Below are 12,579 nucleotides of genomic sequence, written 5' to 3'. Positions count from 1 at the left end.
GTTAGGTTCAAGAAGGGGTTTGTCCTAGCAAGGTGAAGGGTCACCTCGTTTTCAGAGACTAAGGAAAAGGAAAGGGGGGAAGTGAGGGACAATGTCAAAGGGTTTTGAGATGAAGAGGAGAGAGTAAAAAGAGGTTGTGTCAAATAGCTTGAATTTCCTTAGCAAAGTAAGAGTTCCACAACTGGAGGAGATGAGATGTGTAGAAGACTTAAGGAAAGGGGAGAAGGCTTGAAATAGCTTCTGTTGGGAGTTGAATTGGCACTCAGTATGGGAAGAATAAAGCTCTGCCTTACTACAGCAAGGGTCCAATTGAAGATGGATAGGCTGTCCCAGCATCTTCTTAGAAGCGGATCAGTTACTCCAGGCACCTACCATGTCATAAGTGGCCCTGTATTATAGTGGGGTTTGGTTTTTTTTTTCGCTTGTTTTGCATAGGCCCTTCTGATTCATTGGTGTAGGGAATTCCTACCAATGCAGATCAGCAACTGTTCTGTAACTTATAGTCCTAAAGAGTTTCTTGGAACACCAAGGAATTAAGTGACTTGCCCAGGGTCACACAGCCAGTATGTGTCAGAGAAAGGACTTAAACCTTTCTTACTCTATGACCAAAACTTAGCATAGTGACTGGCATATAGTAGGCACTTAATAAATGTTTGTTGACTTCACCCTATATCATGCTGTTTCTCATTGTAATGTCATATCCTTATTGAAATACTCTGTCAACTTATAGCATTATGGCTGCCCAAAAGAATCACAGCACCATAGAATGTAGAGCTAGAAAGAAATAACTCTAAATGTAGGAGATTGGGTTGCTAATTGTATGCTCTGGAAAGGCTACCTGGGGCAAGTTGTATAATTTCCTTCCCTGGTGATTTTTTTAGAATAAGCTAGCAACTTATCTGGGATGTTTCAGGTGTTCTTTTGCCTAGAGACAAATGGTAGAGATCACATTCCACTCTAATTATGATTCTTCACAATGTGAAGAGAATGCATGGAAGGTCTCCAGCATGTTAGGGGCCTCCACTGTGGTGAATTTATGAGAGGATATGGATAAGAATCATACCAAACGGGTAGGCATAAATTGGTTTCACTCTTTAGAGGAAATACCCTCATTGGTGAGATTTCCAATTTATTAGAGGAGCACATGCAAAGCTCTAAAGTAATATCAGAAACCCTTCAGCCTTGGCATTACCTCCTTAGGAGTCAGTTTTAATAGGGGTGCTTTAAAAAAAATCCCATTATAAACATTTTCAATTATGGAATCTTTGAAAAGAAAAACACAAGTCCCACCCCCTCATTTTACACATGAGAAAATTGAATTCCAAAGAGGGAAAGGGACTTAACCAAGGCTGCCCACCTAGTTAGTGGCAGAGATGTGACTAAGGCTGAGGGTGAGACCTGACCTTGGTATCACTTCCCTTATTGTTTGTTGTTTCAGTCGTGTCCAACTTTTCATAACCTCATCTGAAGTTTTCTTGGCAGAGATACTAGAGTGCTTTGCCAGTTCCTTCTCCAGCTCATTTTACAGATGAGGAAGCTGAGGCAAACACGGATAAGTGACCAGGTTCACACAGCTAGTAAGTAACTGAGGCCAGATTTGAAATTAGGAAGAGGAGTCTTCTGGACTCCAGGCCCGGTACGCTATCCACGATGCCACCTACTTGTCCCAGCATCACTTCCCAGACTTTTCCAAATCCAATCTTCCTCACCCTTCCCTCTGTGGGACCTAGACTCTACCCCCTATTAATGTTTGATAGGTGAGTTTTTGACTTACCTTACAGGACTCCATGTCACTTTCCAAACATTTTTAAATCTTCTGCCATGAGTATTCCACCATCTCTACCCCTCCCACCCATTTTAACTCTCCTTTATATGTTGCCTTCCCCCATTCAAATATAAGCTCTTTGAGGGTAGAGACTTTTTTACTTGCTATTACATGTTCCCCAGTGCTTAGCACAGTGCCTTGTATAAAGTAAGCACTTAATAAGTGTTTTTTTTTTCATTTATTTAGAAGAACTGCACTTTCATTCACCTAAACCACATTAGCTGCTCTACTTCCGAATTTACTAATATTGGTCAATCTAATCAATTATCCATGATCTTAAAAGCAACAGAATGGTGGTTTTGTTGTTGTTCAGTGGTTTCAGTTCTGTCTGAATCTTTGTGACTCCATTTGGGATTTTCTTGGCAGAGGTACTAGAGTGGTTTGCCATTTCCTTCTCTATTTTACAGATGAGGAAACTGAAGCAAAGGGTTAAGCGACTTACCCAGGATCCCACAGTTAGTAAGTGTCTGAGGCCAGATTTGAACTCAGGTCTTCCTGACTCCAGGCCTGGTGCTCCATCTACTATGCCATCTAGCTGTTCTTAACAGAATAGTAAAGCACTTTATTGATGAAAAGCCCAATTAAATGGATTATAAGTCATTTGAGGGCAGGGGCTGTCATATATCTTTGTAACTACCACATGGTACTTGGCACACATACTAAGTGCTCAATAAAAACTTGGCAGTTAATTAAAAACACGTTTATTGATTTCTGTCTAATATCCTTTCTAGGTTTTTAGGATGATAGAAGAACGCCCCACACATTCCATCACTGTTCGGGTCTCATATCTGGAAATCTATAATGAGGCCCTATTTGATCTCTTGTCCACCCTTCCTTATGTTGGCAACTCAGACACTCCAATGTCTATAGTAGAAAGCCCACAAGGAATCTTTGTCAAGGGTCTGTCTGTGCATATGACAGGACGGGAGGAAGATGCTTTCAGTCTCCTTTTTGAGGTAAGATCTAAGTCTCTCACAGTTACTTCCTCCTTCCAAGTTTTATGCAAGGGAACATTTTGAAAATCACAGCATCATCAAATCTCAAAACTAGAAAGGAACTCGGAGATTATCTATATAAGTATATACTTATCTAGTACATAAAGTAGTATATAAGCAGAGCTCCTCTTTGATCAGTTTTTAGCACTATTCTCTTCTACTTTGCCAGCTGCTATGCGGGGATTTCCTCGAGCTATGCTTCTTTCTGGCTTTTTCTAACTTCAAGGATCCAAAGAATTCATCAGAATGGGCATAACATCAACCAACATAGACTGCACTCTTTCCACACCTTAGTAGTTAGTCCTATGAGTTGTTTTGGGTGAAAAAAATTTATTCCTTGATGGCCAACTTTGTGATGGTCTTTCCAAAATTAGGCTTGTCCTCAGATGATAGGCGTATAGACCTGATAATGAGCACCATCTGGGTTAGTAGAAACTAGTAGAGTTAGCAACCTGCTGGCATAGTTTTGAAGAACCCAAGGCCAACTTCCAAGAAATAGGTAAGCTAAAAGATCTCAGCCAATCTCGGCTCCCTAGGGAACCATCTCAGGAATGATAAAGAACAGCATCACATGCAACAAAATATCAACAAACCCAAAGATAAACCAGTAAGCTCCTCCAACACATTCAGGATTGTATCAGGAAAGGGAATGGAGCCAGCTCAACTTCCTGTCTGAAAACACCAAGAGATGAGGTCTGAAGTCAAGGATTTCCCAGGTGAGAATGGTAGAACTTAGTTCCAGTTCTGGGCCTAGCTCTGGTCCCAAGCAGAGATTATGGAAAGAGAGAGAGAGATTGGTCCCAGCCAGTGTCCTAGCTAATGGCCACTGTAGGGGAGGTGGAACTAGGACCCAAGAACCCCATCCTGAAATATAGCAGGACAATTTTATCCACATTATACTGGAGGAAGGACTTAACTCTGGTCTGGACCTAAACTAGGCCAATTCAGTGATTTTAGGCTTGAGGGTTAAAATAGAATGAGACACTTGTGGACTATAAAATGCAACAAGAAAAAATAAATAAATAAAATGCAACATGAATTTTTTTACTAATAAGACATTTAAAAAATTTTAAAGCATACCTGCTCAAATAAACCACTATTTCTCTCACCTGCACAATCACCATTGCAAATAATCAGGAGGAAGAAATGAGGAAGAACAAGGAAGACCTTATTCTTTCTCATAATGCGGCATGTCAGAGGAAGAGTATATAGGTATAGAAAGAGCAGGGAGTGGGCATCTAATGAATATCACTCTTATCTGACCTGAGCAAAGGAAGGTTGAATTACACACAAGGATATAATGTAAAAATGCATTAGAATGAACAACAGAGGGAAGAAGATTTGAGAGGTAGTGAGGTTATAATCAGAAGGAAAACAAACTTAAGCTATGTAAGTGTAATTATAAAGGAGTGAGACCTAGTGATCTGGATCTGATTTGAGTCTAAAGAGGAATAGCAAAGGAGTAAACTGAGACCACTAAAGTGATTACTAGTGCTGATCTCATTTCTTTTCATTATTTGACTTTTTTTTTTTAATACAGGTAGAAGTAGGGTCAAAGAGTGAACACATTTTTAACATAAAATGTTACTGATATTTGTTTTTATATCACCTATATTTCCCACTGTATTCCTCCCTCTTCCCCCCACCCCACCCCGGGAGAGCTATCACTTATAATAAAGAACTTTAAAAGAGGAAGAAAAAATAGTCTATAAAAACTAACCAACATATCCCAAAAATTTGAGAGTATGTTCAGTATTCTACGTCCATGACTCCCCAACTCTGCAAAAAAATGGAGGAAAGTAGAGAGAACACATGTGGTAGGATATTATGGAGGTTAAAAAAAAATCCTAATATTCATAACTATGAATGGAATTAATTCACCCTTAAAATGGAGAAAGGTAGAATGGATCAGAAAACAGAATCAACCAATATGTTGTTCACATGAAACACTTAAAATTTAGATTCACACAGAGGTAAAATGAGAGACTAGAATAGAATCTATTAGACATCAGGTGAATCCATAAAAATCAAGGAGGGCAATTGTGATCTCAGACAAAACAACATAAAAATAGAAAGAAATAATTAGAGAAACTATATTATAGTATAAAAGACACTGGAGATGATAAAATAATATCAACAGTAAGTGTCAAATGGAATAGATATAATTCATTAAAGGCAAGTGAGAGGGCAGAATAAAGAAGGCAGAGTAGAGGAAGCACTAGGGCTGAACTCTCCCAATACTCCTCTCCAAACAACTTTAAAAATAACACATCAAATCAAATTCTGGAATGGCATATCCAACAAAAGGTCTGGATGAGATGTTTTTCCATCCCAAGATGGAGTTTGGCAGGAGAGGTCTGCGATACTGGGGTGGAGCTATCCCAGAGGGCAAGTGGCAACAACATAAGCCCTAGGCCTTGGAGGTGGCCGTGACAGCAGCAGCAATTTCAGGAGCTTTCAGTCCAGAAATGGCAAGAGGACCATACAGCTGATTAGAAAGAGATTACAGGGCACTCTGAGCTGACACGGTGCAGGACTAGGTGCTGTTGGGCAACTCCTTATGCAATTCTGGGTTGTAGTTCCAGGTCACAGAGAAGCACTTGTGGTCAGTCACAAGGGAGCAGGGCCCCTGGTCATAGTTCCAGAGCACAGAGGGGCACTAGTGCTTGTGGCTACAGGGGAACAAAAGCCATTCCTGGGTAAAGACCAGAACATAGACAAGGAGAGCAGTGAACTGATCTTTCCTTGGATCATACCATCTTGGAAGCACTAAAAGTTTGGAGACCCCCAGAACTAGCTCTGCAAACAGTAGTATAAAAAAACTTGAACCTTGGGACAGTGACCCCCACCCTCCTCGCCAAGGTGAGCAGAGCCTGACTCTAACATAAAGTTCAAAATCAAGAAATAGGCTGGAACATGTTCAGTTGGGTATAGAAATCTATCTTACCCAAGAGAGAAGTAAGAGGGAAAAGGGATAAGAGGTGGAGGGTGATGAAAGAGAGGGTAGGTTAAGGGAGGAAACAGTCAGAAAGAAAACAGACTTTTGAGGAGAGGCACAGGGTAAAAAGAGAGAGAGGAAGATAAACAGAAGAAAATAGGATGGAGGGAAATATACAATAACTGTGAATGTGAATGGGATGAGCTCGCCCACGTAATGGAAGTTAGCAGCAGAATAGATTAGAGACAAGAATTCAACAATATGTTGTTTACAAGAAACACATCTGAATCAGAAAGACACACAAAGAGTTAAAATAAGGGACTGGGGCAAAATCTATTATGCTTCAGCTGAGGTTAAAAAAAAAGCAGGGATAGCAATCATGATCTCAGACAAAGCAAAAGCAAAAATAGACCTAGTTAAAAGAGGTAATCAGAAAAACTATATTTTGCTAAAAGGTACCATAGGCAATGAAGGCATAGGCAATCAAAAATCTTAAAAGCAAGTTTCTCTGATAAAGGTCTCATTTCTCAAATATATAGGGAACTGAGTCAAATTTATAAAAACAGGAACTGTGATGATTAAAAAGGTTTGAGAGACATAGTTTCTAGGTAATTTAATCATTTTATTAATAAGACCAGCACATTATTAATAAAAGAATGGTCATTTGGCCACCTCTGTCTTAGACCAGAGACAGTCATGGTGGTGGACTCACAGTTTATATACCCTTTGAAGAGTAGGTGGTCCCCAGGATGGAAAGCAACCCTGACTGGTTAACAATTAGAGAAAGAGTATTACAGTGAGGGCCTAAGAGTAACATCATGTTCCCCTAGGACAGATTATCTGTATACTTAGACCAGCCCCAGCCTTGGGCAATCTATTCAAAGAATTTATGCCCCACTCAAGCCTGATCAGAACACAATAGCTACTCTACTAGGGTCTTAGTCCAATCTCATTATCAGCAAAGTGTCCTTGAGAGACTGAACTTTTTAAAATAAGGACTTTAGAAAAAAGGGAGAACTCTAGTTCTCCCCAAATCACTGGTTATTAATAATAATTTCTTCCACAACCATTCCCCAATTAATAAATGATCAAAGGATATGAACAGGCAGTTTTCAGCTATCTATAGTCATATAAAAAAATGCTCTAAATCACCATTGATTAGAGAAATGCAAATTAAAACAATTCTGAGGTATCACCTCACACCAGGTTGGCTAACATGACAGAAAAGGAAAATGAGGGGATTTAGAAAAATAGGGACACTAATGCATTATTGATAGAGTTGTGAACTGGCCCAGCCATTCTGGAGAACAATTTAGAAAGTATGCCCAAAGGGCTATAAAACTGTGACCCAGCATTACCACTACTAGGTCTATATCCCAAAGAGATCAAACAAAAAGGAAAAGGACCCATATGTACAAAAATATTTATAGCATTTCTTTTTGTGGTGGCAAATAATTGGAAATTAAGGGGATGTTCATCAATTGGGGAATGACTCAACAAGTGGTACATGATTGTGATGGAATACTACTGTGCTGTAAGAATTGACAAGAGAGGGTGATTTCAGAAAAATCTTGGAAGAGACCTATATGAACTGATGCAGAATGAAGTGGGCAGAACCAAATCATTGTACACAGCAGCAGCAATATTATAATGATGATGAAAGACTTAGCTACCCTGACCAAGGTAGTTCCAAAGGACTCATGATGAAAAATGCTATCTACCTCCAGAGGGGAAACTAATGAGCTCAAAGTGCTATTCACCTCCAGAGAGGAAACTAATGAGCTCAAATTGCAAATTGAAGTGCGTGTTTTTCTTTTTCTTTCTTTTTTTTTTTGCAACATAGCTAATATGGAAATATGTTTTGCCTGATTTCACATGTGTAATTGATATCATATCACTTGATTTCTCAATGAGTGGGGGAAGGCCTGGGAGTAGAGGGGAAAGTTAGAATTCAAATTAAAAAAAAAAGATTAGAAACAAGTAAATAATTTTTTTAAAAAAGAAAACTATAAGGAAAAATAGCAAAGAAAAAAGTTGAGTACTTCAATGTACTTTATTAAAACCCATATAAATCTAACCAAAAAAATCAACAAGAAAGAAGTTAAGAACCTGAATAGAATTTAAGGAAAATTAGATATGATAGAGCCTTGGTATGGTACTCACTTGGTGTATATATATATTTCTCAGCTTTGCATGTCACCTTCACAAAAACTGACCATGTGCTAGGACACAAAAATTCATAAACAAATGCAGAAGAGTAGAAATGTTAAGCATATTTTACTGACCATGATCAATAAAAATTACAATCAACAAGAGGAATTTGAAAAACAATTCAAACTTAAATGGGCACTAAATGATATCCTAAAAATGAGTGAATCAGAAAACCAATCATAGAAAAATAATTTCATCAAAGAAAGTTACAACATTGAGACAACATGCCAAAAGTTTTAGAATGCAGACAATTTAATCCTTATAGGAAAATGTATATTGCTAGACATTTTCATCGACAAAATAGAGAAAGGAGAAATCAGTGAATTGGGCATGCAGTTGACTAGCATTTATTAAATACCTGCAAAAAGCTTTGTACTAAGTCCATGCAATTTAAAAAAAAATTAAAGCAACAAAAACCCCCCCCACAAAAATAGAAATTCTGAAAACCAAAGAAGAAATCACCAAACTTTGGGGGGGAAATGATCTATTGAATAGATGAATAAAATGAACTTTAAGACTAGCAAAATTTTTAAATTAGCTATTGTTTTGTTAAAAAAGATAGAAGCAAATGAAGAAGATAAAAAATGAAGAGTGAAATCACAATAGATGAAGGAAATAAAAGAGATTGTTAAAAAAACTTTTGCTCAATTATATGACAATAAAACAAAACTTAAGTTAAATGGATTAATATTTTTAAAAATATGAAATACTCAGATTAACAGAACAAGAAGCAAAGACTTAAACAACTTTATATTGAAACAGAAGTTGAACAAGCTACAGGTGAACATCCAAAGATGATGGTGGAGACAGATAACATATTTAGGTAGATTGAAATTGAATTCCATAAAACCTTTAAAGAATGATTTACTGAATCTTAACATAAATGGTTTGCAAATGTGGAGAAAAAAGGTCATCTTATTAAATTCCTTCTATGACACAAATACAATCATAGTATCCAAACCCAGGAGAGGTCAAACAGAGAAAAAAAATAGATAATATCTCTATATAAATATGAGAAAAAATATCTAATAAAATACTAGCAAAAGCCTATGGCAATGTATTCAAATGATGAACTATGAACAAGACACTCCATTTCTCAACTCTGGGCATTCTCTTTGGCTGTCCTCCATGCCTGGAATGCTCTCTCTCCTCTGCTCTGACTACTAACCACCCTGGCTTCCCAACTCAAACTCCACTTCTACAAGAAACCTTCCCCAGCCTTTCCTAATTCCAGTGCCTTCCCTCTGTTAATTAGTTTTTGTTTATCCTGTATGTAACTTTCTTTGTATATATTTGTTTTCATGCTGTCTCCTCCAACAGAGTATAAGCTCCTTTAAAGCAGGGATTGTCTTTTGTCTCTTTTTATATCCTTAGCACTTTGCACTGTGCCTGTCACAGAGTAGGTACTTAATGTTCATGAACTGATTGATTGATAATAGACCATTATAAAACAACAAAAATCATATGATTATATCAATAGAATCAGAAAAGCTTTAGAATATATTAAAATATTAACATGAATATGTTAAGATTCTAACAATCACAAGACTAAGTACAGTTTCTCTTAATATGGTAAATAGTATTTATCTAATTCTAAGACCTAGCATTGTCAATAATGGAGTAATGCAGGGGACATTTCCACTAAGATGAGGGGGAAAACAAGGATGCTCATTGTCATCACTCTTATTTGGTATAGTTCTAGAAACACTAACTATAGTGTTAAAAAAAAAAAAAGAAAAGAAAAAATAGGGAATAAACATTAGTAAAGAGGAAGAAAAATTATCTCTATCTGTAAATTAAATGTTGATTTACTTGAAGAACCCCAAAAATTCAACTAAAAATTATTTAAAATAATGCCTTCAGTAAACTAGCATGATATAAAATTAACTCACAAAATAATTACCCATTCTATATATTACTATAAAAACCCAACAGGAAAAGATAGGGGAAAAATCCATTCAAAATAAACTTGGTATTCAAACTACCAAGACACATGTCAAACTCATAACCTACAAACACAACTACAGAACTTTTCAAGAATAATAATGGCAAACTCTAGAAAATTGGAGAAATAGTAACTGTTCATGACTGGTCTTTGACAATATAATAAAAATGCCATTACCCAAATTAATCTGCAGATTCAGTGCCATACCAGTCAAACTTACCAAGGGTTCCATTATAGACCTAGAGAACAAAATTCATTTGAAGAAATAAAAAGGCCAAAAACCTCAAAAGAAATAATAAAAAAAGGAAGAAGGATGAGCATTACTACATCTCAAACTATATCATAAAGTAGTATTCACCAAAATTATTGGTTTTTGGTTTAAAAAAAGAAAAGTTGGCCAATGGGAACAGATCAGGTGAATATGAATTAGAAGCAATTGAACATAGTAAGTATAAAGCCAAATATATCTGGGGATAAGGCATCCCCATTTGACAAAAACTTCCAGTGAAACGGGAAGGAAATCTGGCAGAAATTAGGTTTAGGCCAGCACAAGAATCTCCAAACGGAAATCTACTTTCCCTTCTATTCCAAGTGACCTTTGGAGAGAGAGAATTGGTCTCAGCTGGATACCTTTCCTTCCAGTCTCCTTCCCTTCTGGCTTGGTGGAGGTCCACACACATGCTGGTACCTTGCCCCCATTTACTCTGTTTTTCAGTTCTCTGTATCCAAATTGATACATTTTTAAAAAATTTAAAAATAAAGGAAAATGGAGAGAGAGATCATTTCACTATGCCTAGGGGAAAAATTCTTAATTAAACACGAGATAGAATGGACTCCTGGATCACATGACCAGTTAGTCATTTTATCCAAACATTACAATCTTTCAAACTTCTCAATATAAAAATTATATGCAAGAGGTAAAGCAATGTTATATGTCTCCATAGTCTATAACACCAACAATCCAATTAACTAACAATAGAGAAGGCTAATCTCTGATGTGCTTTACTCAGAACCTCCTCCACATAAAGGCCACCATGCTCTGTCAGGTTTGCACAAGGTGACACATGGACTTACAACAGAACTCAATGCTGCCTCACCTGCCCAGCCCCAAGGAAAACCAGACTGCAGCATGGCAATGCACTATACTCCAAGAGTGCTCAGCCAGAGAACTGAAAAACAGTAAATAGAGGTAGGGTACCAGCATGTGTGTGCACTTCCACCAAGCCTGTAGGAAAGGGGACTAGAAGGAAAGGTATCCAGCTGAGGCTAATTTTCTCCCTGCAGAAGTCACTTGTAATAAAGAAAATGAACTTCCAAAAATGGGAAGTGGCTGAACAGCTCTGAGGTGTAGCCCCTAGGAAGAAAGGCACAAAAAGAGGAGTAAGAAAATGAGCATACTGAGAATATAAAGAAACAAAAAGACTGAAATAACTGAAAATCTCAGGGAGAAGATAGTAAAAGACCTTGAGCACAAGCAAATAAACCGAAAGTATAACAGTATGGAATGTGGCCTCTAGATCATCCAAATGAGTTCATATGTCTATGAACAAACCTTGTAAGACAAGGGAAAATGAATCAACACCTGAGGATGCAGAGGACCCTGTATATTCCCGAGAGAGCTTTGAACCACAGCAGGTTCAAGAAAGTTCCTGAGTTGTTCAAGAAAGATATAAGAATGATGACAGCAGAATTTATGGCCTTAACAGCAGAAATGATCAGAAGAATGGAAAAATTTGAATCCATGCTAGCAAATCTTGCCAAAGGAAAGAAAAATGGAGAGCAACTAATTGGAAAGGCAAATATACAGAAGTGATGGATAATCCAGAAGAAGAGAAAGAAACATAATAATGTGAAAAAGAAAACATCTCTCTACGAGCAAGACAATGTTGATCTTGGAAAAAAAAAAGATGCATTGAAACAACATAGTAAGAATTATAGGCCTTCCAAAAGACCTATAGGTCAAAAAACCTGCATAATGCAATAAATTATACCCCCCAAAAAACTGTTCAGAACTTCTGAATACAGGTTTTTTTTTTAAGTGCCAATCAAAAGAATTCATAGATTGTCTCTAGAGGAAGAAAAAAAAAAACCAAAACCCTGGTTACAAACACCAAAACATATAATTATTAAATTAAATAATTCCAATGACAAACAACTTCTGCAAATAACCAGGAGAAAGACCTTCAAATATAAAGAAAAGGATATTGAAATAACACAAATGCACCAACCAGAAACTGAAGGAGGGAATGGAATAATGTGTTCTAAAGAGCAAAGGAGTTCAAGATGCAAGTCAAGATAACTTATCCTGCAAACCTCAGCCTAATAATCAATGAAAAAAGGTGGACATCCAATTAAAAAGAGACCTTTGAGGCATTCCTATAAAGAAAACCATACTGAGCAAATTATTTGCTTTACAGATACTTCAGACAACAGAAATACAAGAAAGATAAATAAGTACAAGAACCAAGGAAGGTACATATAATAAATTACCCCAGAAAGAACAAAAGAAAAATTAGAAAAAGGAATATATCTATGTTATCAACAGTAAAAAACAGTAACAATGAAGAAAAACATAAATACCATTAAGACATTCTTTGTAAAAGTATACAAGAAGACAAGGATAAAAGAGAAATCAAAAAGAAAAAAGTGGCAGTTGGAGAAACTG

The 12,579-nt window shown here is 37.0% G+C and overlaps 1 protein-coding gene across 4 annotated transcripts in view; it reads left to right on the top strand.

Annotated features, from left to right (window-relative positions):
* The window catches only part of KIF9 (kinesin family member 9), a 77,926-nt gene that overhangs the window by 14,163 nt on the left and 51,184 nt on the right, over positions 1-12,579 (top strand). For all 4 annotated transcript variants that reach the window (XM_027842196.1, XM_027842195.1, XM_027842198.1 and 1 more), the window contains one exon: positions 2,557-2,781. In XM_027842196.1, the coding sequence (XP_027697997.1) occupies positions 2,557-2,781 (225 nt within the window). The remainder of the gene's footprint in view (positions 1-2,556; positions 2,782-12,579) is intronic.

This window comes from Vombatus ursinus, unplaced genomic scaffold (assembly GCF_900497805.2).
Source record: "Vombatus ursinus unplaced genomic scaffold, bare-nosed wombat genome assembly UNPS02014867.1, whole genome shotgun sequence".
Lineage (NCBI taxonomy): Eukaryota > Metazoa > Chordata > Mammalia > Diprotodontia > Vombatidae > Vombatus > Vombatus ursinus.
Note: the sequence above shows the minus strand (reverse complement) of the source record. Positions and strands in the feature narration are given on the sequence as shown.